Source organism: Squalius cephalus (genome assembly GCF_949319135.1).
Source record: "Squalius cephalus genome assembly, chromosome: 20".
Taxonomy (NCBI): Eukaryota; Metazoa; Chordata; class Actinopteri; order Cypriniformes; family Leuciscidae; genus Squalius; species Squalius cephalus.
This window is the reverse complement of record NC_137141.1, coordinates 20,713,213-20,741,060: the sequence shown is the minus strand read 5'-3', so window position 1 is coordinate 20,741,060 and position 27,848 is coordinate 20,713,213. Positions and strand designations below refer to the sequence as shown.

Genomic DNA, 27,848 nt, shown 5'->3' with positions numbered 1-27,848 from the left:
AGAAAATCTCTAATATCACTCATTAACCAATATAGTGATAGAGTGTATCTATTTACAATTTAATATCTTCCCAACATTAAGAAAGGGGATGTCCCACTGTCACCCCGAATATTTAGATTAGTGGTAGATCAATGTAGGCCTAATTGTTTTAATTACCAATTCTTAAAAAGTTTACATTTATAAGTGCATGTAACCTAATATTGGGTGACTATAAAGTGCATATCAGTGAATGTTTACATATCAGTCTGAACTAGCAAACTGTTCTTTGAGGTAGACATATTTAAGCTTACGTTCATAATAAGATGGATAATTAGCAGTTTTGAAAAATGCACTCCAGCTGACCCACACCCAGTTAGGCTATACACAGAAACGGGAAGAAGTTGTTTACAAGTCAATATCAATGTTCAAAAATGAACAATCTGAGCAAACTTGGGTATTTTTCGGAATAAAAATAAAATAAACTAAAAGGATAAATTAAATTGATAATAAAACCTAAATAAGCAAAATATCTGTTGAATCCGACAGGTGAAAATGTCACGCCTTCTCTCGTCAGGTAAGTGATGTAATGCTGAGCTCTGCATCCCGCGCGCCGCCGCACACAAGCTCGTTAGAGTAGAGTGGACTTTTTTGTTTTCTTCTCCACCTTTCAAAAAACAAGCATGCAGAAATTGCTCAACGTACCTTCTTCCACGCTGACATTCTAGGTATTCGTTGAGCTTGCGGCTACATGGTGAGGATGCAGCGAAGTTTTGAGAGTGCATGTGCTTAGCAGTCGCTCGCCGCCCCGCGGGTGCAGATGCGGCGGTCCCCTGGAGGTGATGTAGCGCTTGTCCACGCCGCTGGATGGCGCAGTTCAGGACGCTGCACGTTCAGGCGCCATCATGATGAGGTCGGAAATACGACAATACAGGGAAAGAACCTGACGGTACTTTCTTTACATTATTAAAATATATGTGTGCGATTTTACATCTCTCTTTTTTATATTCCCTTCATGTTAAATCCTGGATTCTTATTAAATGTGTAAAATAGACTGCTGGCCTGATTTGCGCTTTATCATCTACTAACCCAGCCACTGTTTACACCTATCAGAAAAGTGTAATGGAGTGTAATTTTGTTTACGATTGAGGAAAAAAAGGTCTTCATGATTCCCAGCCGCTGATATGTCTGTCAGAAAAGAAGGTAAGAAGAGAGCATTGAATAAAAGTGTATGACAGTGCCCACGTGCTACAGAACTTGTGCTCTGCACGTGTTTTTATTGTTGACATATTGTGTGTTGACACATAAGAACACAACGTGTGTGTGTGTGTGTGTGTTAGTATTCCAGTCCAAGGTCCTGCAAAGATTGTATCCTGCATCCCAAGAGCAGAGTGTGCCGCAACCTGTTTCCCAGGAGCAGAGCATACTTGTACCTGTGCCACCTTTGGAAAGACCTCAGTACATCCCACCCAAAAAGTCAGGTTGGAGTTTGCTTTATGCTTAAGTCCTTAAACTTTATGGTGCCCCTTTTATGCTATTTTAAAGTACCTCGTTTTGTTTTGGAGGTCTCCCACAATAAGTTTGCCTGCATCTAAGGACAAAAAAAACACTTTCATTTCTCATAACATACATTGCAGTATCACCTCTTTTATCACAGTGCCTGAAATGGTACGATAAATGAATCTCTTTCTAAGCCACTCCTTTCCGAGAGCCAACTCTGCTCTGACTGGTCAGATGGCCCAGTCTGTTGTGATTGGTCTACCACTTAAAGCACATGGCGGAAAACAGAACGCCTACTACTATATCTGAATTTCAGCTCTGGAGGCTTCATTAGCACTTGTATACAGTAACAATGGCAATGGTGTACCATATCTATTTGAGCTTGAGTCCTCATCCTTGCAAAGTGGATTTGCTTTCGCAGTGTCTTCGCGACATGTCGATAACATGAACCAAACTCTTCCAGGCCTCAGCTACATCTGCAGTGTTGTGTTTGAAGGGGTTAAGTAGACATTGTTGACGGACAGCCAATTAAGACGAATGCAAATTTGTTACAAACCTACATAGGTTTGTGCAGGAAATAAGACTGGAATAACTGACGACTTGTTTTAGGCAGTCAGAATCGGTTCTTTCTTTTGGGAGACAATAACTCCATTTCTTGTGCACTTTAGTCTTTGAAAATTTGCAGACATTTTACATTTACAAATAGCTATATATAATATAAAACACTACATGGAAGGTAATATCCGAAAAAGCATAATAGGAGCACTAACAGGGGACTTGACTGCTTGTTTGCCCTTTCTTTCTCTCCCTTTCTTAGGTAATGAGAAAAGTACAGCTGTACCAGGAAAAAAGCTCTACACTGTACTTCCTCCTCCTCAAGGCTACCTGATCACTAGCGGGGATGATCCTGTCACACTGTCCAATCCAGATTCCATTGACTCTGAGAACAGCCCAGTCGGTGAGTTGTCATAACCGTGTTCAATCTGATTAATGACACACCTCTTAGGTTAAGACCACCATCTCTTTACCCTTTTATTTGATTTCTCTTTCAGTCACACATTCCAGTATGAAATGGATACCACTAGTTGCTGTGAAATGATCCTAGTAATCCCTGTAAATAATTATTAGTCACTGCAGATTATATTAGCCAGTCTGCAGCTGTATCTTGATATCCTGATTGATGTTTTTTAAATATTGGGTGATTTTTCTGTTTATTTTAATTTGCAACTCCTGTTGTGGATCCAAATGATCAAATCGTTTGATTTATGGGAGCATATTAGCCACAGCACCCATGATAAAAAAGAACCTCAGAAATAAAATCCTTATTCATCTGGAAAACAGTTTGGATTTATCATTTACACAAACATAAAATTAGTAATTTCTATGTTTAATTCGCACAAATATCACGGAACCAAAAAGAATCAGACTGTATGAGATATTTGATTTGCCCTGATCATTTGTGATATTTCATTGTGGCCAAATTGATACATGCTTTTTCCTGCTTCCTGATGTATTTATACAGGTAGAACAAGCCAAATCAAGGGTTTAACAAAATTAGGGTCTGTTGTAACATCCTTTTTGGGTAATTGTACTATATGACATTCAATTTTAATCACACCTAAAATATTTAATGACAAAACCAAGCACCTCCTCTATACGAAGTGACATTGTTGCATCTTTTATTACACATTACTCATCCACCATCATGAGTCTTTTAGTCCAGGTGTCGTATTTGTGATTTGGCTTAGTGTGCATGTTATACTTCTTTCCTCTTTCACTAAAAAGCTCTGTATATTTCTTCCTCCTACTGTCTTTTTGTTGCTATTGATCTGAATAGACCTCAATAGACCTGCAGAGCAGCAATAACTTCGTTCACAAGCTCTCTCTCACACACACACACACACACACACACACACACACACACACACACACACACACATACACACACTTACTCATACTGTCCATGTTATTGAGGCCTTTCCTCATCCCTCCTTTATTGCAAACCGGTCTCATTGTATGAGCTGTATGCTGATGAGCTGAATCTTTGCTTCCTGCGGTGTGTCACTCAGATGTGCGGTCAGTTTCTCTGCTCTGAATACAGATGAAAAAAATCAATAGCTCAGCACAACTCAGTGTGTTTGTATAGTCCTAAGGAGCTCGAAAAGCCTGCAGAAAACTCCTGAAAGGGCAAAGGGGTGTGTGTGTGTGTGTGTGTGTGTGTGTGTGTGTGTGTGTGTGTGTGTGTGTGTGTGTGTGTGTGTGTGTGTGTGTGTGTGTGTGTGTGTGTGTGTGTTGCACTATCCACTCTGGTAATTGCTTCTTATACAGCATGAGCACATTTTTTGTAGGATGCTTTTTATTTGAAAGAGTCTACCAAGAGCATAAATGTAATGAGGCTGTAACTGATGTCATTCCGTTGTTATTGTGTATTTATTTAAATCCGTTCATGACAAATCAGTCACATTAAACCTCTTTTTCCAGATAATGGAGCCCGTTGCTTGTCGGATTTAAAACCCCTTTGTAATAATTCTAATACTGTGAGAAAGTCCATAATCCTCCTCACCAATGAGCCATTTTTGGATCTTTCAGATGCAGATGACCATGAATTACATAAGAAGAGGAAAAGGAGGAGAAAGAAAAAAGTGTCTCTCATTACTTCAGCCAAGGTATCCACCCCTCCATCAGAGGGTGCTGTACAGGGCCAGACAGATGCTGTACATCCCAGCGATGAAGGGGACGCTGGAAGCTCATTGAGCATAGAGGGGCTCAGCAAGAACAGAAAGAGGAAGATGAAGAAGAAACGGCACAAAGAGAAACTCATCGCTCTTGGACTGGTGCCTCATGTGAGAGCTGTTGAGTTCACATACGCACAGAGTGGACTTGGAAATTCAGAGGAGGTGCTCGACTTCCTTCGTACCACACAGGAGATCTACCTGTCTGATCGCAAGTCCTCTGGTATAGTATTTAACTATAGCATCACTAGGAAAAATAAACACTACCGTTCCAAATTTTGGGGTTGGTAAGATTGTATGTTTTTGAAAGAAGTCTTTGACGGTCACCAAGGTTGCACTTATTTGATCAAAAGTTCAAAAGAACACCGTTTTTTCTGAAATGGAAAGCTTTTGTAACATACACTATCATTCAAAAGTTTGGGATCAGTAAGAATTTTTTTTTTTTTTTTTTACCTTTATAATACTTTTATTCAGCAAAGATGCATTAAATTGATCAAAAGAGACAGTAAAGACGTTTATAATGTTACAAAAGCTTTCTATATCAGATAAATGTTGTTCTTTTGAACTTTCTATTCATCAAAGAATTTTGAAGAAAATGTACACAACTGTTTTCAACATTGATAATATGAATAAATGTTTATTGAGCAGCAAATCAGCATATTATAATTATTTAGAATGAAGGATCATGTGAAACTGAAGACTGAAAATTCAGCTTTGCCATCACAGAAATACATTCCATTTTAAAATATTTTCAAGTAGAAAACATGATTTTAAATTAAAAATAAAGTAAAAGTATTTCACAATATTGCTGTTTTTGCTGTATTTTGGATCAAACTAATGCAGCCTTGGTGAGCAGAAGACACTTCTTTTAAAAACATAAAAAATCGTACCAATCCGAAACTTTTGATACAGTGTATATGTGTGTGTGTAAAAGTAATGAGATAAACATAATGTATTGCTACTCTTCTTTTCAGGCTCCTGTGTAGAAAGTGGACCTGCTCTCTCCCTCACTCCAGCTGAGACTCTGTTCTCTCGTCTGTCTGGTAGAACGCTGCCCCCTGCTGAGATCTCCAGGCTGTGTGGACTCAAGGCTCTATTGGTGAAAAATGAAGAGCAGTTAAAATCACAGCTGCAAGAATTCAGGGACACAAGTATATTGCCTGCAGGTGAGTGAGGGCGCTTGGACCTCCCATGTCTGAACATCAAGCATGTGTGTTTTTGTTTTATAGTAATAGTTGCAAACAATAGAAATATTATATATATATAATTTTTTGTTTTATTAAAAAAAGATATTAATTGTTTTAAAGTAATTAAAATGTGACAGTGAAAACATTTACATTGTTGAAAAAAATATTTAAAAAAATACATCAATGTATGTATCATATTTCCACAAAAGTATTAAGCGGCACAACTGTATTCTACATTGATGATAATAATTTTAAAAAATTATTCTTGAGCACCAAATCAGCATATTAGAATAATTCAAGAAGGATCATGTGACACTGAAGATTGGAGGGATGGTGAGCCTTCCATCAGAGGAATAAATTACATTTTAAAATATAGACTACACTTATTTTTAAATAGTATTTCACAGTAATACTATTTTTTATGTATTTTAGATCAAATGAATGCAGACCTCAATATTTTGAATGGTAGATGTATATATTTTTTTATATATATATTTTTGTCTTTTATTTGCATGACTTTAACGGGATGCCACTCACTTTAAGAAGGTCATGTGACGATAACTTAGCATTTATTGTTAAATAATGATTTTCACTATGCAGCTTACAATGTATATTGTGCAACAGTCAGTAAGTTCGATTCTCAACATACCCAAAGTATCGATCAAGAAAAATCTGCAGCATACAAAGTGCTTTCTAGCAAACTTCTGGCTTTATATGCATAAAAAAAACAATAACAATTTTGTGTGTTTACTTTGAATGTGCCCATAGTGTTTTTTTTAGCCTTACTTTTCACGTATGTGTGTTTGTGTAGTCAGATTAGACCTTAATAAGATGATCAGTGTTTTACTAAGGAGCTACAAGCACCCAGCGGATTCACGACATTCCGCACAGGTGTCCATGGTGACTCCTAAACATAGCCTCCATCTCCACAACAACCACAGGAGACATAACATTTATCCATTTTTTTCCCCCATACACCATTATTTCCACCAGTAATTGCAGTAGGCCATTAATGTTACTCTGCAGATATGTGTTTTCCCTCAGATGTCCTAATAACAAAAAATTGTATGGGAATCTAGGTCCAATAATGCATTTCAATAAAGCGGTACTTTTTATTTTTATTTAGCCCTTATTTGACCAGGTTGGTCCTGTTGTGATTTTAATCTCTGGCCAAAGTATCAGCCAAATCCAGACAGTAGTAAACATAAATTCATGATACCTAAACAAACAACATAAGAACAAACATAAATATGGGCAAATGTTACATTTAGATGATCTTTATCTTTCTTGTTTTACAGATGAGGTTTCAGTGGTATGTGCTCTTGTTGAGTATTGGCTTACAGAGATTCTGCCCATACAGAGAGAGCAGAAGACATGACGTCCCCAGATTCAGATCCTAAGAGGAAAACGACTGTGAATAAACCAGCAGGTCTCTGATTGTAATATCTCATCAGTCATGCTGTTTTATAGTCAAGGAATTCAAGAAACTCAGGATCAAATTGCAGCAGCAACAATTTGCATACCTTTTAAAGACCCAGCATGATATATTCTAGTTTATTTTGCCTTCACAATAATAATTCTAATAACACATTTTCTGCTGCTTTTTTTTTATCATAGGACACCAATACACTCTCACAGCTGTTCCAGAAAGTATGTTTCAGCTATCCAAACACTAGAGTATTATTATTGACCGTGACGCTGGATCACCGGTCTTCCACAGCTCATTATGAGGATGGTTTAGCGTCTTAGCAGCTAATTACCTTAACATCAGAACGTCAGCAGCCCCTCACTGATCTTAGAGACTGTTTAGATCATGACATTTAAGCTTTTACTCACTAGACTGCTCATTTCTCCAAAACAAAGCCTCATTTAGGGTTTTTTTTCTTTTCTTTTCGCATTGTAATGAGCTACTTTGGGGCATCAATGTGACAAGCCACTGTGACTATCAGTGTGGCTAGAAAAATGTCTTAGTGCAGCTATAAAGATATTAAAGTTTTATTTCAATTCACGAGATAAACAAATGTGTCCTTGTTTCCATTGATTGTTTGATATACCTACCTGCATTAAGTGCAGTGCACGACATACAAAGATCCATTGATACGGATACTATGGCTTATCCATGACGTCAAGGAAGAATCACTTTAACTAAACAAGCATCTCTAGACAGCCATGTGTGTGTTTGTGCTAATCTGAGATACTCAAGGCAACCCACAGCATGGGGTTTGATGCCATTATAGGATCACATGGATCTGGGTTGTCTCAGACAGAGAATAAGTTTTTTATTGCTTCCCATTAGGTTACAATGTTTAGAAATAATAACCCTTCTGTATCTCTGAGAAATGTTTTCTTACGCCAGCTGGAATATGAGGCGGACGACACAGCAGGTGTGATGGTGAAATTAAAGCAGCTGAAAAGAACAAAATATCATCTTGTTTTAGCACTAAGCGCAGCATATCATCACACTAAATGCTCACTCCAGCTTTATTATCGCAGTTTATTGATTTACGGTTTATATATCATATCCACTCAAAAGATGAGAGGCAATCCTGCAAAGAGGTGGAGCAAATATCTGCCAGTCATTAATGCTCGGAAAAGCAATTTAATATAAACATACTAAATGATCTGCCACTGACTGAGGTCTGTTTGTTTAACAGGTCATCATAAAGAAGAAGATTTGTCGGTCCCCAATGAGGCCCTCAACTCACAGACGGATATAACATTGTGTGGCTAAAGGGTCTATAGGACTGTGTTGGGAAAGACATTATTCTGCTGTCCCCTGTTTATTATGTTCTCTACCCTGAGGCAAAACTCCATACAGGTTCATTTTGCAGAGTGTAGCAACAAACAGATATTTAACTAGGTGAATAAGCAAGACAAAACGGTGGCAGAAACTGCTACACCATACTGTTTTTGTTTGTAGAATATGCACCACCATTCAAAAGTTTGGGGTCAGTAAGAGTTTTTTTAAAGAAATTTAAACTTGTATTAATCATGCATTAAATGTATCAAAATTACATTGTTACAAAATATTTATATTTTAAATAAATGCTGTTAAATGTTTTTAACTTTCTATTCATCAAAGAATCCTAAAAAAAAATAAGTTTCCATAGAAATATTAACAACCAAAATATAATGTTTAATATAATAACATTGGTAGCAATAAAAAATTTTCTTTAACAGCAAATCAGCATATTAGAATGATTTCTGAAAGATCATGCGACCCTGAAGACTGTAATGATGCTGAAAATTCAGCTTTGCCATCACAAGAATGAAATACATTTTAAAATATATTCAAAAAGAAAACAGTTATGAATAATATTTCACATAATGAATGGTTTTACTGGATTTCTGATCAAATAAATAAAAATTTTTAAAAAATTACTTTTTTTTTACTGTAATATAATGGTATTCTTGGTGTTTATAAGCTGTATACAGTACCATGGTAATATCATCTGATTGGTTTTATGTCATGTTGTTTATATTATTTTGTGGGATTTTTTTTTTTTTTTTGTCCTGATAACTGGGTCGGTAGACTTTATAGCCCTTTCCGGCTTTACGCGTGCCAAGCTTTACAAGGATGTCCTTCACAACAACTTAACCTTGCATCCTATACTGTCGCAGCTGTCGTCATCGCTAGCAAGTGTTTGCTAGCCTCTTTTCTTAATCTCATTGAGAGACAGACAGACAGATGGGGACTGTCTATATAAGCTATGATCACAGGAAGACGTGACAGACGTGCACTCCTACCTGAGTGAGCTCTATCCTCTTTGAAGACTCCCTGTCAGAAAGGAAAGAAACAAGGAACCAGAGGAAGAGGTAGTCCTGCTCACAAACAGCTCCGAGACATAGTGACAAACTTGACATGTTTTTTGGTCTCCCACGTCCTATTTCAGGATACATTCGCTACTTGCAGGTAAATAAAATAATCTGTCCAGATGTGCATGTTATGGATAAAAAACTGAATAGCTAAACAGTCTAAATTATCATCTGTAGATGTTTATAGTTTTGTATTTACACCTGAACTGGGGCAGAACTCCAGTGCTAAACATAAAGCTGACTGGACATTGATGTAATGGGTGAATAATTGTTTTCTATAATTCAAGAATTTTTATAACATTCCACATGGTGTGATTTCAATCACTATAATCTCAAATTAAGGATTAAATCTGCAATTATTACATTAGAGAACTGTTTGATCTAATTATAATCCATTTGTGTGACAATCCGGTCGTTATAGAATTATTATGATTTACAAGTGTACTTGGCCATTGTTCAAACATTTAATGTTTCACAGCCAAAAGAAAAGAGTCATCATTCAGTCATGCAGGCTGAGGTGTTCCTAATTAAATGTGACCTGAAATGTAATGTTTGTTAGTTCATCACACAATATAACCATGTGTTTGCACTCTCTTTCAGACGTCAGCAGTGCAGACTGTGATCTACAGGGCTAACAATCTTGTAGTGCCGAGGTTGGCTGTTGTTCTGGGAGCTTTGGGGTTTGCAATGTCCGGATACAGCTCTCGCCAACTCACTATTCACCACCGACCCTCCACTCGCATCCTTCATTGGATGTCCAAACCCGCCACTAATGTTGAGAGTCCAGGATCCCCATCAGCCCGAGCCCGTCTGTCTCCCGCCAAGGCTGCCATGGCATCCATCAAAAAAGATGAAGAGGATCAACCAATCAAAACCACAGGTGGCATCGAGCAGCCTGTGAAGACACCAACTGCCGCATAAAGAAAAAACTTTAGCCATACAAGGTCTTACTGTGTAAGATGGAGCATTAGTCAATAATTTATTCAGTAGTGGTGCCTGTAGTAATGTGCCTTTGTACAAGAAAGCCAGTTTGCCCTGATTAGTTTGTGTTTATTTATGAGGTCGGCCACAGTTGCTCAAATGATTCAGCAGATCTGTATTAATGACCAACTGTTGGTCATACATTGAATTGACATGTTTGTGAAAATTACTTGAATTTTTTTAAATCTGTGTAAAAATACAGGCATATGGTTTGATGATGTCATGCTTAGGCGCTGTCACTGGTCGAGCGACATTGTGAATTCAACTCAATTTTAATATGCTGAATCAAGCCCACATGCTAGGCATAATTTACACATGTCTGTCAGTGACATCCTGATGACTGGTCTTAGAAATGTATTTACAGTAACAATATCACCCACTATGACCGGGGTGTTTCCTAAGCTAAATCGTTTCCTGAAGATTATTTCACTGAGTTTATTTACTAGGGCTTGTTAATGAGATGTAAACATAGGGGAGACTGTGAATAGCGAGAAGCTGATTAACCTGTTCTACGCTCTTACAGAGAGAGTATGGCATTAAAAACAATCCTGTATATTAAACTACATGCAGACATCTGAGAGGATTGTTCTTATATGTTTTGTATTTATAATGTTTTTAAATGCTTATTTTAGTTTTTATATGGCTGCAGTCCTGATAACTGTCTATCTTATAAACAAGAAATGCAAACTATTGTGTAAATTTAGCTGTGTATGGATTTACATTTTATGCAAATAAAGAACTAACTTAATTTTTCTTAGCATTTTTATTTAAAAGCCTTTGACTTTTATGGTCTATAGTTTTTATATTGTGATCAAAAAAGCATCAATAAATCACTTCAGCTTATTGCCTTGCAGTCATTACAGTATCACTACACCAGTGTTGGGGGTAACTCATTACAAGTAACTTGAGTTACGTAATCAGATTACTTTTTCAAGTAACTAGTAAAGTAATGCATTACTTTTTCAATTTGCAATAAAATATCTAAGTTACTTTTCCAAATAAGTAACGCTAGTTACTTTTTCACATTTCTTGACTGACAGCTCTCCTGTCCCCATGTTGAGAGAAACAAAGTGAGGTGGTGGTGTGTGCGCTGTGTAAACATGATGGTTATTGTAGTTCTAGAGTAAATGTGAACTCACTGCTCAAAATAAATAAAAACAGTAAAATGCAATCTCAGAATTTTACTCAACTTTTATAATTAACTATTAAATTACACAAATATACTTTGTGAATTTAATCTCACTTTATTAATGTCTTTGCTGTTGACCTTCAATGATCTAATTCAACCATACTAATAAGCAAAAATTACTTTATAAGATTTAGAAATAAGAGTGTTGAACTTCCTTCTCCTGTATGTTATTGTTCTTTAATCCAGAACAGCAGCGCAGCTGAAAGGTTAGTTTGAGCGGCACCCTTTACTGTACAAGCGTAAATATACATTTCCTTCAGCCTGAGGCTTATTCAGTTCACTTTTGGTGTGAAAGGGCCTTAACATTTGCCAAAAATATAACTTTTTTGTTGGTCTTGTTATTAAAAAAACAAACAAGCAAGCCCAGCCCAGGTGAGAAGAAAAAGTAACGTAAAAGTAACGTAACACATTACTTTTCATAAAAAGTAACTAAGTAATGCAATTAGTTACTTTTTTGGGGAGTAACGCAATATTGTAATGCATTACTTTTAAAAGTAACTTTCCCCAACACTGCACTACACTACAGTAGATCAGATAAGCTAAACAACAATATTAACCACCTTCTGTTGCTCAGTGCTCAAGTCTTTAAATTAGGATCAGGTCAGAGGTTATGGTGAACTGACAGACTGCCTGTAGTATTCGTTAACCTATATAAATCACACCTCAGAGTAAGCACAAACCCTTAATAACGATAATGTTAATGAGGGAATGTACTCGCACGTGACTCCTAGTGAAAAGTAACTCAGTCACTTGGAGGGTGTTTACACAGAAGTCGTTTATTTGTGAGTTGTCGCTCCTTAAAAAGCTGAGGACAGTAAGGTCATAATGCTTTAGATCTAGTTCACGCTGTTTTCAGTAGTAGTACTGCTCAGTCCTCGTGAGGGGGCAAAAGGACCGTTTTTAACCGTGCTTCAGAGTTCATACCCACATCCTGCATTCTCTGCTCATGATCCGCTCCCGTCCGTGTCCGTGAAGAGGTGCGACTCCACTAGCGACAGCATGTAAAACTTCCCAGTCAGTCCCGGTGAACACAAGACCTTCAATAAGGTGTGTAACATAAACGATTCATTATTATGGTTTTCTTTATCGTTTAGGTGTTTTTATTTTTTATTAATTCATATAAGTATGATTTGCGGTCCTTTTCTCCAGATGGTGATGCTCGCTGGCTGTCCGTGTAATATATGTTATTTTCTTGTTTTATTATCTTGGTTTAAAGATGTTATTGATAGACTTTATTCTCTTGGTTTAAAGTTGCTTGTTCGTTAAACTTGAAGTAGGAGAGGCCGGAGATTGTTGTAACACTGGGTAGCAAGTTAACAGTTTTAACCCATTAGAATATATCAAAAAGGTAAACCGATGATTGATTAATGTTTTCTTTCTCTTTTTGTTATAAAATACAACAATATTAATTAATAAGACTACAAAATATTAGATATTAAAAACAATGTACGTTATTATTGTTGTTAGTAGCCTAGTATTACAGTTAATTAATTAATTATAATTAGTTTTTTTGTGAAAAATGGTCGCAAATATATTTGCATGTTTTGGTTGTCACTGACTGCTAAGTTCAGAATCCTTCATTGTTCACCTTAGATTGAATGGCTATAAAAAGTCATTATGCAAACAATACAATTTATTTTACCTGTTGAACATTGTTGCTGTTCTTTAGAGACCAACCAAAATGTGCCATTTATTAGTAGTCCCGATATTATATGACAACCAAATTTACTCGCAGTACATTTTATATATGCTTCTTTTTTTAAATTACATTGAAACCAAATGTCTTACAACAATCCATGGTGTTCCCTAATTATTTGCTCTACCTCTTTTATTTAGCAAGTGCTGTCAGTAGGCTTTTGCATTTTCATGCAAACTTTACTACAAACCTCATTCAAATTGCTCTACCAGTTGTTGGAGAGCTTTCTGAATATCTCAGAGACCTGGAAGAGGAGTATGAGTGGAGATACTAATGTACAATCTTGTTATATCTTTTGAGTTTTTGTTATTTGGATATTGAATAAAGAGCGCATGGGACATAGAACACGTGTGTGAGAATGGGTGCTAATCTCTACTTTAGACATTCTACTAACTAGGCTATTTAAGTAACTTTGCAACTACATGTCAACTGCCAGTCAATTAGAGTATTAGTAGACTGTCTGTCTACTAATATCAGCTAACACTTTATTTTGATGCTCCCCAACAGACATTCTACTGACTATAATAAGTAACTTTGTTTTGTAACTACATCAGGTTTACCAAGTCTTGGGGTTTTCCCGCAGAATTGGACTACTTTTAAACAAGTTGATTTTTCCCCCTTGGGTTAAAGGTTTATTAGACTGAAATGCTTGTATGAGAATGAGATATTTTAGCCATTTTACATTCTAACAACTATACAACTGTGCTAGCTGATTGGTAATGGCATTGGTCTTCTTTATGAAAACATGATGTTTATGATTACATAGAGTTTTAGGTGTGGGAGTGGCATATTTTGAGTTTTGATATTTGGGATAGGGTCAGTTGGCTAATTTAAGGTTATTTTTAATTGGCCATTGGACTATTTTTGTTACGCAGACCTGGGCAACCCTTAACATACTAACCCAAATTTCTAACCCTAACTTAAAAGTCTGCTACAGTCTACTAATACTTAGTTAGTTAGTTGACATGTAGTTGCAAAGTTACGTAAGTAGAATGTCTAAAGTGGACCATTGAAATAAAGTGTAACCAAGAAAAAAATGTATGTGTATAATGAATTTTTTGACTCATTCACTAGACTGAAAAAGCTGTTGGTAACATGGGGAATAACTCTGGAAAAGAACGACATGGATCTTCAGGTAACTAGCTTTTGACAACAAACACACACACACACACACACACACACACACACATTTGAATTTCCTGGTGTATTAGATGTGTTATTGAGATCTGAGGCAATAACCCTATAGGGGCAGGGAACAACAGAGGCATTTTTCCCAAGAGATAACAGCATGCAGAGACAGAGAGATATAGAAACAAAAAATAAAGGAATACAGAAAAGAGTGCTGTGTAAAGCGTAGTTTCTAGGCATGTGACTGTCCAATATTCTGAAAGAAAGAAAGGACAGTTATTAAATATATTAGAGGGCGAGTCATTATTGGCATACTGTATTGTACATTCTTCCCTGTTATTGGTGGTGTCCAGAGCCCTCAGACTTACTGAATCAGCAAACCTTTCCCACCCACGGAGACGACAAAGGCTTTTTAATGAAGAACACCCACTTCACACACATTCAATCTAATCTGCTCCTGTTGGTTTGTATTCAGAAAAAGCAAATAATGAAACCTGCCTATTTTCCTAAATGATTAGTTCACATAAAAATGAAAATCATTTACTCATACGTTTTAAAACGGATTATTCACTTTTGTACATGGAGCACTTTGAATAGTGTGCTGGTTCCTCTAATAATAATGTACCAAAAAGAATGTAAAAGCACCATTAAAGTGTTATAAACCTAGTCCATATGACTTGTGCACTATATGTCCCAAGTATTCTGAAGCTTTTTGTGAAGAATTGACAACAATTTAAGTTGAAATTTGCCAACATTTTCAAATTAAGTTTATTATAAACTTAATATATTATAATATATATATATCAAGATATATTTTGCTAGAAAACAAGAAAAAAATGTGAAAAAAACAGTGATAGTAGTGTCATTTATCAAAATAAAGAGACAAAAAATCTATACTTGGTAGTCAAATCTGTACTGTATATGGTAGTCACATAATTCTTGTCCCCTGAAATCATGAATATTAACCACATTCTGACCATCCCATGAATAACGGAAATAAAGTTTAATTTCTGTGACAGACTAATCTATGCACACAAGTTATTATGTCAGGTAATGTTTTATTACAGTATTCTGAGAGCTCCACCTCTGTCTCTCTGCAGGCACTGCTGTGGACATGTATGAAACACCTCCCGCCTCGCCGTATAGTCTTGTTTCTACTTGGTCACCAACGTCTCAGCTGGTGTCCATTTCCAACTGCACAAGCACAGCCACCCCAGAAACGACTCAAGATGCTCTCAGTCCGCCACTCATCTCCACCAATCAGAATGATTCACTTTTGGACTGCAGGACAGGGCCTGCGAAAGAGACTGAGGAATGTGAGATGACAGAAGAACCTAGTCTGTTATCTCATCCGTCGTGTGTGTGTGTGCATGGAGACACAGAAGTGGACGCAAAACTCCTCCAGGAGTGTTTGAACACACTACAGCTCAACAACACTGAAGAATCTACACACATTCTGAATGGTGAGTCAGACAGTCATGTAATGTACACTGAATCATTGATAAATTAGAGCATGCACATAATTAAATGAACTACAAACATTTTTAGGAAGTGGTCCGCACACAGTATTAGGAAAGTTACTCTAAAAAAGCAATTGTATTGCTATCTACTAATTACATCTTCAACAGTGTGATTAGATTACTGTACTAATTACTCTTTCTAAATCCCATATCAACCTCGACCATGAAACTGTCCTATTAATTCTTTCAAATAAATTACATTTTTTTAATGGGAGAAGGTTAAATTAAAAACATACATTTTAATATTAGATGTTTAATTTTTATGTTAAATCCACTATTGTGTTATATAGAATTGTTTTGTAGTTTATAGAATATTTAATCCAATTCCATCAGAAGTAACTAATTAAATTACAGAAAATTACAGTAATAGTTTACTTTTTCAAGGGAAAAGTAATTAAATTACAGTAATTAATTACTTGTAGTAATGTATTACACCCAACACTCTCCGCATATAATAATACATTATATCAAAGTATTATATAAATCTGTGGGTCTCAAATGATGTTGCTGGTATGTTCTTATCATGGACAGCAGGGAGGACAAAAAATGCAAATAATAAAATGTAGTTAACCGTATAAGCATGTGTATTTATATTGGCTTACTTTAAAAAATAAAAAACAAACAAAGAGGAGAAAAAATCAAATTCTCCAATCTTTCATTCATTGTTAAACTCACTTCGCCAACATGGACAGGTTGCATGACATTCTTGAAAACCACGAACAAAACTGTGAAAGGTAAAAGAAAATATAACCCACAGTACATTAAAAAAATTGTATTTATTTATTCATTCATTCAATTTTTTATTCATTAATTTGTTCATTTTCATTCGTCATTTTGGGTTGCCACTTGTCCTGAATCTGGGTCCTGAAGAAAACCTCTGATACCCTTATAGATTTTAATTCATTAAATGTTTATTGAACATTTGTATCACTTTTATCATATTGCTGTCACTGTGGTTTTATAAAAACAATAAGCCATTCGAGGTCATGCATTGCAGTGATTTTACCACTGCTGTAAACCTAAAGTAACACGCTTCCTTTAGTGCGTTATTGCTTTATTATGTTCTTAGCAAATAACTGTATTATTTATAATTTGATAAATATTTAGAATCACATTTTTGTATGTTTTTCAGATCTATTACAAGGTTTTCTGGTGGAGAGGGAGAAGATGAAGGAGGAATTGAGAAGTTGTAAGGAAAAGATTCAGGTGAATCACACTTGCTTCTTTTTGTACCATCCATGTACTCTCAGTTTTTGCTTGACACTTTGGTTTCTAAAATTCCCTCTTTTGAAGACAGGAAAATGCAACAGGAAGTAACATTGTTCCCAGAGGGGCAGGTCAGGGAGGGTTTGATAACAGCCTGTCAGCTTCAGCAAAGGCTTATGGGACATGCAATCCTACAAATGACTCCCTTCCTGTCTTAGTTGAGGAATGGACATTGTTTTTGTGAGTGGTTTGTGTTATGGTTCTGCTAACATGGTCCTAATCTGGTAGTCTCAAGGAATCAGATAAAATTAAATCTATTTTTGACAGGATGGAGGAGAGGAAGGCAGGAAGGGGCAGAGAAGAAAAAAAAATTGAAATTGTTCACTTCTTTTAGACTTGCATTGATTTCTGAATAGATTGATTTAGCATTGATCTATAGCATTAATATGAAACAAAGAGAATGTTTATTAGTTAGTTATAGCAACATTTAAAAAACAGAACGGTTCTCTGGTCACAAGCAGCTATACAGGGTGTCAGGCCTGAAGAAGTAGGAGTGTTTGAGACACAGATGGAAACAGGGAGTGAACAGGACATAATGAGGGGGATGTGGGGAATTCTGTTCAGCTCCTGCAAGAACAAAACTTTTTTGTTTGGCCCCTGTGACAGTAGAAGTCAGCATGTAACGACTCACTGACCAAACAACAGAGTGAGTGTGTTCCTCCCCAGCCATCATTGAGTGCACATATCTTTAAAATGCAACTCAACTACTAAGTGCACTTACATGCACTTCAGTTGTGACTAAAGCAGTAACTCATCTTTTACTACAATTCTTTTTTTAATGGAATAATGCAGTGTTTAATATACATTATTTATCAGTGTTCAACATAATCTTTTTCATTAATGTGCCATCATAATCTTTAATTAACTTTCCCTCTCCCTTGGAAAGACATCTCTTCTCTGATGATATTCACCGGCATGAGGGCGGGACAATAATCCATCCCTTCCAGAAACCTGTCACTCACATAAGATCACAGCAATTATCCAACCAACGATCCAAAAAAAAGTCCACAAATAAAATCTTGTTCTAGAAGCCACTGACATACGTCACAATAAGGAAAGTCCATCACAATTTTCTGTTCATTTTGACTTTAAAAAGTCATATTGGTGCTAATCTGAAATCAGGTTTTTTGTAAAGTTTTTCCGAAGTTCTCCCGAAGAAATTTTTTGTGATGTCTTTGCAGTTAGACTAACGGACCTTGATAATGCAGTTTGGCTTTCGCTGCGTCTTAAATCATGTATTGTCTGAGTAGGCTCTGCATTTGAATTTGAACTTACTTCCCAACTGTTAAAAAAGGTGCGTTCTATATATAGTATGAATGTGTGTAGTATGAATGTAATCCGGACGTACTACATCCGCCATGTTGTCATTATCATGTGACCTACCAGCGTCAGTTGCGTTCCTTCAGTTCCTTCATCTCCATTCATAAATCCTCTCCCGTGGCCTCATGGGATTGTAAAGTGTTCATTGAATGCACACTTCAGACTCTCGCCGGAAGTAGTAGTTCATCCAGGGACTTTTCGCCTACTGTTTTTCGAATACTATGTATTCTGACGTACTACTCTGCTTGCGTACTGTTTTCCGCATACTAAATAGTAGGGAAGTATTTGATTTCGGACGCAACGTCTTTCCATCATGCAATGTGTATTAAATCTTTCAAATATTTGGTTGCGCATTGTAATGCGCAATGTAATGTTCGTCATGTATACTTGAAACATATGAAAACTGTATCTCAATTACATATAAAAAGCTGTACGACATAACTGCACATGTACATTTACTCAATGACTCTGTCGCACATTACCACACAACTTTCATATTCACTCATTAGATCTACAAGTCACTCTTTGTAATATTCCCAGTTTCTTTTTGACCCGAACAAGCTCTCTCTTGCCCCACTGGACATTGCAGAAATGTTAAATTTGGTGTTTTAACAATGACTGTACTCAGGGAGCACAACATCTGTGTGTGTGTGTGTGTGTGTGTGTGTGTGTGTGTGTGTGTGTGTGTGTGTGTGTGTGTGTGTGTGTGTGTGTGTGTGTGTGTGTGTGTGTGTGTGTGTGTGTGTGTGTGTGTGTGTGTGTGTGAAACAATAACTATGGATGGAGCAACCCACCACCACTCATCACACACACACACACACAGACACACGTTATGAACATAAGAAACTGGCGGATCAGTTCCAGATGGACTGCTCTGAATGCAGGAGTCACACGCTGGATTTGGGTTTGGCTGGAAAAGCTTTACACAGTGTATTAGGCCATTGTGTTAGGCGCACTTGTCTGTGGGCACTTTTCTGTGCGTGTATTACTGAGTGTAGTGATTATGTAGTGTGCAAGGGGTTGTCAAGTAGGGTGATAGAGTCACACTCTACCCACCCCCACACACACTGTGCGAAGCCCAAAACAAGAGCAACAACTTCTTTTCATCTGAGATGGGTGTGATACTTCCTTAGAAATCCCACTGAGTCAATGAGCTGATGTCTAAAACATCACCACCGTCCAGAGAGAGAGAGAGAGGTGGGGTCATTTTCTGTTGTGCCAGGATGCCTGGAATCCACACTCACAATCCTAATGGTGAGTGTGAGCAGAGAGAGAAAGACAGAATTTAATGACTTTAACAAAGTTGGGTGATTGCCAACATGTGTTAATGCGGTTTCATCCAGTCCTCATCCATCAATAAAATTAAGTATCCTTTTAGAACAAATGCTTCAGGATTTAAACAGGCTTATAGGAAAAGGAAATCTCTCCTGTGACAGAAAATTCTTGTTTTGTTTAAGGCTGGAATTTTGAAATATAACTTTTGCCCAGATATTTGCCATGATTTTTACAGTCTGGAATAGTTGCTGAAAGTCAGAGGCAGTCTACAGTTTTTGGCCAGTTGGAGTTGACAGATTTCACAGTAAAATTGCGTAGTGTATGATGGGCACAGACTATTTTTAGCTTCAGATTCTGATTCCGTCCAACCGTAGGATATTTTGAGCTAATTTTAGAACACATATTGTTTTCAATTGTCACGTGTCTCCTAGCAATGAGGCACATGTTTCTGTGTGAGTTTGTTGTGTTCTGAACTAATAGTCTGATGAAGTGTGTGATCCTCAGTCTTTAAGTGTATGATGCCTATAGATTTTTAAAATCTGGTTAGATAGTGTGTTCTCAAAGTTTCACAAAGTGTGCTGTCAACAATTGGCAATTGTGCTTTTTAAGTTTAAAAATGATTTTCACATTTCAGACAGCATAGAAATACCTAAATACCCTCCAATGCATGTGTTTCAATATCAGATAGACTCTCATGTGTGTGACGGAGGAAGTCCTGCTATAATCAGCTCCAGCTGGGATCTGGAGGCCTCAGAGTGATGAAGAGGGTCCTGAGACTTTTCCTGCTCTCTCTCTCTCTCTCTCTCCTCCTACTCTAATTCCATCCTCCTTCATTTGTTTAATCGCAGCTGGGGTCATAAACCTTATTCAGGCTAAGGAACTAACGTCTGACCTATACCAACATACATATAGTATCATAATGTATTTACATATTTTATGATGCTAACATTGCAATGCCATTAAAATAATCATTATAGAAGTCAGAGTCATGTAATTGAATAACTTTGGTTGAAGTTAACATACTGATATATTTGTTTAATGCATTTTATTTTATTTTTTCTCCACAAAAATCTTGATAATCGGCAGGCTTCTAGTTGGCCTCATGACTCTTTTTTTAACGTTTCTACATAGTTGTTCTCCACCCTTTCAACTTAATAACTTTTGTAATTGTTTATAATTTCCCATGAATTTTCCCCTACTCTTGTCCTAAATTACTTTGTCTTGATTCTGCCAGAGAGGAAAAGTGACTTAAATGAACACAAACTACTGACTACTAAAGTTATCAAAGTGAGATAATCATCATTGTAAAATCCTGTACAATAATATAAAGCAGAAAGAAAAAGGTAAAAACAATTAGCAGGCAGAGTTTCAGTCAGTTCTATTGAGAGAGAGACAAGAAATGAAAGAGATGATGAAAGAGAGAAAGAATAGATTTAGATTGTTTGTTTTTTACAAATGTGTTATCATGCCTGGGAATCACTCTTGTATTTCTTGACATCTGACTATTGAGCAATCATTTTATTGCCAGAACATGCTCGGGGCTGCAAGCGGAGTAAGATTCCTGTGTGTGTGTGTGTGTGTGTGTGTGTGTGTGTGTGTGTGTGTGTGTGTGTGTGTGTGTGTGTGTGTGTGTGTGTGTGTGTGTGTGTGTGTGTGTGTGTGTGTGTGTGTGTGTGTGTGTGTGTGTGTGTGTGTGTGTGTGTGACATGGCTCTGGACCACTGCATGTAAATAATACAGGACACGTTTTATACCTTTGAAGTAGAATTTGTTGCTGATCTGACCGTCTGAAATTCCTCGGCAGAGTAGAGCGAGGTTTAATGTAAGCATATTGGGTGTGAGTGTGTGTTTAGCAAACAGTGAGAAGTGGACAGCAGCACAGTATGATCACCATAGCGGTGAGATTCACAACAAACCTTCTGATCTCATAGACTCATAGACAGCTGAATTACAACTCTAGAGGAAATCCAAGAGGAAAACATTCATATCCTCAGTCTACTGCTCTGATCTCGAAGCCTCAACATCATAGAGTATATTTGTATATATATATATATATATATATATATATATATATATATATATATATATATACACACACAAACACACACACATACCGTATATCATGTTAATCATATATTTATTTGGCTTCATGTTTCATATGTAGAGACGTTTCTCTCAGTTATTTATGTGCGGAACTCAGAACGTCGTCATTCGGAAGAGCAGGAGTTATGATCACATATTATGATCACATATAACACATATTATCGACAGCTAGAGCAAATTGACAATACAAGAGTCAAGCACTCTTTAAAGTCTACTCCAGCACATCCCAAAGACTTTGATGATCTGGATCTGGACTCAGAGGCGCCAATTTATGTGTGAAAATGATTCTTCATGCTCCCTCCAAACCATTCTTTCACAATTTGAGCTTGATGAATCTTGTCATCCTTGTCATCCTAGAATATGGCTATGATGTGTCCTACATGGTTGTTTAAAAAATGAAAAGTTACACACTCCATCAAATGGGATTAGAAGAACTGTTTCCAAACATATAACATGCTATAAGCGTAATAATCACTGCAATAACGATCTAGTCATAGACTCATAGAGCATTTGCCTATTTGAATCCCAACAGTGACTTTTTTACAATATTTTAATTATCTATTAGTCTCTCTCTCTCTCTCTCTCTCTCTATGTATATATTTATATATGTGTGTGTGTGTGTGTGTGTGTGTGTGTGTGTGTGTGTGTGTGTGTGTGTGTGTGTGTGTGTGTGTGTGTTTGACTTGACTCTACCACTGTTTTCTCCTTCTGTAGGCAGAACGTGAGGAGTGGCAGCAATTCCAGGCTGACCTGAAGGTGGCGCTAGTGGTTTCAGACAGACTGAGGGCAGAATCTGAGGAAGAGCTAAGTTCTTTAAGAGCAACAATGCAGGACATGGGCACACAGCTAGCTGATGCCTTACAGGGTCGCCAGGAGTTCAAAAGTCAATTAGAGAGCCTCAGAGTTGAACTGGAGCAGAGCCAGCAGAAATTGAAGCAGGTCACAGGCAGCCACCAGGGGGCGCCGGTACTGAGGGGCCTAGAGAGACGAGTGGAGGGTTCCGAGAAGAGCACTGGACCCGAAGAGCAACTGTGGACAGATGAGATTAAGAGGAAAAGAGAAGTTCGCATCTCTGGTACTGCAGAGAGGTCAAGGTTAGTATTATCCAGGGTTCAAAATGTCAAAAATTTAGAAAAATGGATCCCAAACACACAAAGGCTAAATTTTTGAGATCAAATAAATGTGAATTATTAAAGTTTAATATAAAGTAAACTGATTACACTTTACAATAAGGTCCCATTAGTCTTTAGTTAATGTCAGTATACCTTTTAGCTGTTTTTCCTTTATATTTTAAATTAGTTCTGGTATGGTGTTTCGGTTGTGAACGACTCTGATCTGAATTAATCACATACTTCCCTACTATATAGTAGGCGAAAAACAGTATGTGACAAAAGAAGTATGTCCGAATTCACAGTAGTCATAAAAGAGTAGGCAAAAAGTACCCGGAAGACCTAATTCTTCCGGCGAGATTCAGAAGTGTGCATTTGATGAACACTTTACTATCCCATGAGGCAACGGGAGAGGATTTGTGAATGGCAGTGACGCAACCAAAGTCCCTTTCAAGGACGCGATGCAACTGACGCTGGTAGGTCACGTGATATGGGCAACATGGCGAGATTACATGCATTCTACAAACATTCATACTATATAGAACATACTTTCTAAGCATTCGTGAAGTAATTACTTATTCAAAATAAGTACCTACTCAAGAGAGTTTACGATTTCGGATGCAGCCCAAGTGTTTTTGAAGGAATCTGTTAAGTGAATGATTGAAAGAATTACTCAGTAATCAAATAGATGCTCACTCATCACCACCTACTGAAGTAATGATGTAACAGTCACAGAATAAATCAGGATCTGACCGAGCTTTGTTGGTGATCTGAATCAAAAGATTCAAGTAAATTCAAAATGAATCAAAATCCTCAATTTTAGCTCTTCAGGCTTTCTTTGAACATGTAGTAGTTTGAAAATCGAGGTAATGGATCTGTCTCGTCTGAACATGTCAGAATGGAGTCGATTCGCCTGAGTGGAATCGATTCACACCTTTGGAATCAGTGCTCTCTCTCACTTCCCAACTGAATCAATGAATCAGTTTTGATTCAGTCTTATTCAAGCTTGTCTGTTCATCGAGTGATTTCCATTCCATTGTGAATCAGTGCACAGTTCTGTAATGCATGCCGCAGACATATCTGATTTGAGAGCATTGTTTAGTGATTCTAAATGATTCATTGTTTACAGCCCACAGTCTGTCAAAGAGACCTATGTTACATTCATAGATCATTCCATTATTTTGCAGGAGTCTGTGCAGACTGCCCTCCAATTACCCTGATGTTGTTGTAAATGGTACTTCCAAACCCTCCATGGCTATGACAACAGAATCTGTGAGTAGAAAAAGTAAAACACATTCCCTTTTCTGCTATTTTCAGTTTTGGGATTTTTTGTATTAATACATTTGAAATATTTGCTCACTCCTCAGAGCAAGACTCAAGCAGTAAGTTTAGAGCAACAGAGCAACATGACCAGCTCCATTAAAGGTATCAAAACAGGGGTTTCATTGAATATTTGTACTTTTGCTAGCATACCAGACTCATACGGACACAAATGATTTATCCTGTGTGCGTGTCTGTGCATGTCTAACAGACAAGAAAGTGGAGAATTCACAACTACAAACATGCAACTCTTCGGGTTTAGATGTGACAAATAAGATCAACAGGACAAGGTGAATCAAACACCATTATCTCTTTTTTCATTACCATTCATTCATGAGAAACACTGGAATAATTGAGAATTGACATCCATCTCCTTTCCCATCAGGACACAGGAGGATTTCCCATCAGGATTCAGGTCGCTGAGGCTTCATGGGAGTTCTAGGCGGAACTCCCTGCTTCGCTGGTGTCAAGGCAGAACTCAGGGATACAAGGTACTGAATTGAACCAAACTAAACGAAATAGCTGACCAATCAAAGTTGGCAGTCGGCCACACACCCCCTTGTCTCAGCCTTAGACAGCACAGACCACCCACAGTCCTTTCACTGACCATCTGATGCACATTGTACACACAACTCAAAAGCATTCTCTCAATCTGGAAAGCTCTTGTCTGGGTTTTTTTATCAGTCTGCCTGCAAAAAAATAAAGCCTCGGAAGTCATGTTTACAAGTTACTGGGTTGAAACAACAAACACTATGAAGAAAGAAATTGTCACTGGATTTCCTAAAGTGCAATTTTGATTTTGTTTGAGGCTCTTAAAGCAAGACATTAATACATTTATTCAGCAAAATGTATATATTTATATTTAAATTAATATATTCAGCAAGGATGCATTGAATTGATCAAAGGTTACAGTAAAGATATTTAAAATAATACAAAATATTTCTGTTTCAAATAAATGCTGTTCTTGAAAATATATCACAGTTTTCATAAAAAATATTAATCAGCACAGCTGTTTTCAATATTAATAATAATAAGAAGAAATGATTCTTGAGCACCAAATCAGCATATTAGAATGATTTCTGAAGGATCATGTGACACTGAAGACTGCAGTAATGATGCTCAAAATTCAGCTTTGTCATTACAAAAATAAATTACATTTTAAAATATATTGAAATGGAAAGCAGTTAAATTGTTTTCTATTTTATAATATAAATATATATTACTGTTTTCACCGATCAAACACATCCTCGGTGAGCATGACACTTACTTCAAAAACAATTTTGAAAAGTAGTGTATATGTATTTTCCGCCACCTTTTTTAATTGTATCTGTGAAACAATAGGGATTTATTATTTTTATTATAGACAGGAATTGTCATCACAGAGTGTGAATTGATCACAGAGTGTGAAGAGTTCTATTGATCTTTTTTTCTGTACAACCAATTCATGAAGACAGCCACACCATTGTTTAAATAAACTTTTTCTACACAAGTCTATTATTGGGATACACACTATAAAACCAAACAGCATGTAACAAAGACTAAACTAACTGTGGTTGGTCACTTTATATATCAGCCACCCAAGTCTCTTCCTGTCTAAGTGGGTGGTTCTTGGCCAGAACAAAGATGCAATAAAATTGTCTAAAATTGTATTATTCTGCTGCCTCCTGTCTTTCCTGCAGAATATAGAGATCACTAATTTCAGCAGTTGCTGGGAGGACGGTTTGGCCTTTTGTGCGATTTACCACAGTTACCTCCCCTCTCACATTCCATATGACAAACTCAGTCTAGAGAACAAGGTAATAAATACACACATCTTACAGATGCTTGCATGCAAACATATTAGCAAAAGGGTTGTTATGATGATTTTTATGATGATTTTATCCATAGAAAGAGAACCTGACTCTTGCATTCCAGACTGGAGAAGGCTTTGGAATCTCTGCATCACTGGTGAGATGATTACGTTTTTTTCTAAGCTGTCATATTTAAATTCATAACTTAATCCTATAATTACTCCACCCTGATTCAGCCACCAAACCAATCAACCAAATGCACAATTAATTAGTTCCAGCTTGAATCAAAAACATTCTGTCAGATATTGATACTGACTTCAGAATATGCAAGACATGAGAATGAAAAACATGTCAGACCAGATGTGAAAATGACTCATGATTGAGCAGACATGAGAAAGACTCAGATATGATTGATTAGATATGTAATTGACTCAGAAATGAATGGCTGAACGTGATAATTACTCAGAGATGATTGACTGGAAATGTAAATGCCTGGCTGAATGCATTAACAATCATGGTTGACCTGATTCAAAAAACGACTCCAAGTGGAATAATGCAAACATGAATGCAAACAGGATTTCATGTGGTTGTTCATTTGTGAATAATGTTTCATTGTGGTTCCTCAGACGGTGGAGGAGATGCTAAAAGATGATGCACCGGACTGGCACCGAGTTCTGGAATACGTAGAGAGCATCTACCGACATTTTGAGATGTGAGACTCCGGATATACATGTACTGATCATTTGCACAGTCATCACAAATGCTTTCAAAATTTCAACATGGCCTCAGAGGGGAGCGCACAACTTTGAACAACCTTAAAGTAGACCTGAAAGTTCATCTTTTGTTGCTGGTTTGCATTTGAGTTTGGCTGGCTAACCCTGCCATGTGTTCTGACTTAATGCAAGCAACAAGTGAATTGCTTGTTTCATTATATTATACTGAAGGGCTCTTAAAAGTGTCAAATGAACTTAAAGTTGGCATGAAACAAAGGTTGCAATAGTATTTTCTATTGCAGTTATGCATACTTGTGTGGGTCCTGCATTCATCCCACTGAGATGAACTGGAATACTATTTGATGTTCTAGTATTATAGACCTCCTGAGCAAAACTCCTAAAGAAGAGCGGCGTGTTTGTGTAAGGTTTGTGAGTTTGATGAGGAGTGTCCTGTTTTAGTATTGCTGCTTTCTGCCCTCTGTTTGTGCTCATGTGGAATTGCAGGTTTCATCGTAAGTTTCTCTTTTTGCTCTTTTTTTTTATTCCGATACAACACGACATGAACTACGTTGTAAATCACAAATCACAGAAATCATTACTTTTGTATGTGTGCCATGTTTTATCCTCTGTGATATTAAAAGTCTGAATAAGGAACAGAGCTGATTCATTCAGCGGCTGTAATATCATCCTGTTTTGTTGACTTTGAGCCCCAAAACCCACTGATAATCTGACAGCTATTAGCGTTTTGTAGATATTAATGGAAAGTAAGATTCCAAAGACAAGCATTAATAAATAAATATTTTTATTTATACTGTTTGTTTCATTGACCAATGAGGAGTGAGGCTTGGCACAACTTGAGAGTGATTGAAAATGTGTGTATAATAGGAACGTATGAATGAATATTCCTTATTTAAAGTGTGGATGAAAGGGACAGGCATCATCATAAATGGTTAACTTCACTTTACAGATTCAATAGTCTCAAATATCAGTGCCCGCGCGAAATTATTTTGGTACAGAAATATACACACATTATTGATCGTTAGTATTTTTTTTTTTTTTCAAGTCTCTCTGGTACTCTTGGAAATGCATTCCTATTTATATTTATATTCCTATATGCAATTTTTAGTTCAGTGGTCTTTAATGGACAGAAGTGACTCTTCCTGTTTTGAAATAAATGAATAAACCACTTGACTGACATATGATCACTGGACAGACACGTCAGAATGAA

The 27,848-nt window shown here is 36.9% G+C and overlaps 4 protein-coding genes across 10 annotated transcripts in view; 3 read left to right on the top strand and 1 right to left on the bottom strand.

Annotated features, from left to right (window-relative positions):
- dlgap2a (discs, large homolog-associated protein 2a) overlaps window positions 1-759 on the bottom strand; it is a 147,807-nt gene extending 147,048 nt beyond the window's left edge. For all 3 annotated transcript variants that reach the window (XM_079852751.1, XM_079852747.1, XM_079852748.1), the window contains exon 1: window positions 682-759. In XM_079852751.1, coding sequence (XP_079708877.1) covers window positions 682-699 — 18 coding nt within the window. In that variant the 5' untranslated portion in view covers window positions 700-759. The remainder of the gene's footprint in view (window positions 1-681) is intronic.
- erich1 (glutamate rich 1) lies at window positions 573-8,767 on the top strand. 5 transcript variants are annotated; one of them, XR_013819361.1, is made up of 8 exons: window positions 573-925; window positions 1,090-1,179; window positions 1,317-1,457; window positions 2,294-2,434; window positions 4,066-4,431; window positions 5,183-5,374; window positions 6,694-6,824; window positions 8,050-8,767. XR_013819361.1 is itself a non-coding variant. In XM_079852775.1 (7 exons), the coding sequence occupies exons 2-7, from the start codon at window positions 1,161-1,163 to the stop codon at window positions 6,771-6,773; spliced, it is 939 nt and encodes a 312-aa protein (XP_079708901.1). In that variant the 5' UTR covers window positions 573-925; window positions 1,090-1,160; the 3' UTR covers window positions 6,774-7,065. The 5 variants fall into 5 exon arrangements, 3 of the variants coding, with proteins under 3 accessions (XP_079708901.1, XP_079708899.1, XP_079708900.1); XM_079852775.1 differs by lacking the exon at window positions 8,050-8,767 and having other exon boundaries at window positions 6,694-7,065; XM_079852773.1 differs by lacking the exon at window positions 8,050-8,767 and having other exon boundaries at window positions 1,030-1,179; window positions 6,694-7,065.
- Window positions 8,768-9,072: 305 nt separating this feature from the next.
- On the top strand, window positions 9,073-11,336 carry LOC307148284 (uncharacterized protein). Its single transcript, XM_079853686.1, has 2 exons — window positions 9,073-9,308; window positions 9,812-11,336. The coding sequence occupies exons 1-2, from the start codon at window positions 9,258-9,260 to the stop codon at window positions 10,130-10,132; spliced, it is 372 nt and encodes a 123-aa protein (XP_079709812.1). The 5' UTR covers window positions 9,073-9,257; the 3' UTR covers window positions 10,133-11,336.
- Window positions 11,337-12,336: 1,000 nt separating this feature from the next.
- LOC307147589 (cytospin-A) lies at window positions 12,337-26,880 on the top strand. The gene is made up of 12 exons (XM_079852450.1): window positions 12,337-12,428; window positions 14,152-14,212; window positions 15,306-15,668; window positions 16,858-16,931; window positions 22,403-22,782; window positions 23,985-24,069; window positions 24,165-24,222; window positions 24,329-24,407; window positions 24,503-24,608; window positions 25,797-25,913; window positions 26,005-26,064; window positions 26,534-26,880. Exons 2-12 carry the CDS (start codon window positions 14,173-14,175, stop codon window positions 26,621-26,623), a joined length of 1,452 nt encoding a protein of 483 aa, XP_079708576.1. The 5' UTR covers window positions 12,337-12,428; window positions 14,152-14,172; the 3' UTR covers window positions 26,624-26,880.
- The last annotated feature ends 968 nt before the right edge of the window (window positions 26,881-27,848 follow it).

Bases quoted from the DNA above. Each gene is read 5' to 3' on its own strand.
- LOC307147589 (XM_079852450.1), top strand. From the start codon at position 14,173: ATGGGGAATAACTCTGGAAAAGAACGACATGGATCTTCAG. The intron at 22,783-23,984 runs GTTAGTATTATC...ATTATTTTGCAG, and splicing joins GGTACTGCAGAGAGGTCAAG to GAGTCTGTGCAGACTGCCCT. The intron at 24,609-25,796 runs GTACTGAATTGA...TCTTTCCTGCAG, and splicing joins GCAGAACTCAGGGATACAAG to AATATAGAGATCACTAATTT.
- erich1 (XM_079852775.1), top strand. The intron at 1,458-2,293 runs GTTGGAGTTTGC...TCCCTTTCTTAG, and splicing joins CATCCCACCCAAAAAGTCAG to GTAATGAGAAAAGTACAGCT. The intron at 5,375-6,693 runs GTGAGTGAGGGC...CTTGTTTTACAG, and splicing joins CACAAGTATATTGCCTGCAG to ATGAGGTTTCAGTGGTATGT.
- LOC307148284 (XM_079853686.1), top strand. From the start codon at position 9,258: ATGTTTTTTGGTCTCCCACGTCCTATTTCAGGATACATTCGCTACTTG. The intron at 9,309-9,811 runs GTAAATAAAATA...ACTCTCTTTCAG, and splicing joins GATACATTCGCTACTTGCAG to ACGTCAGCAGTGCAGACTGT.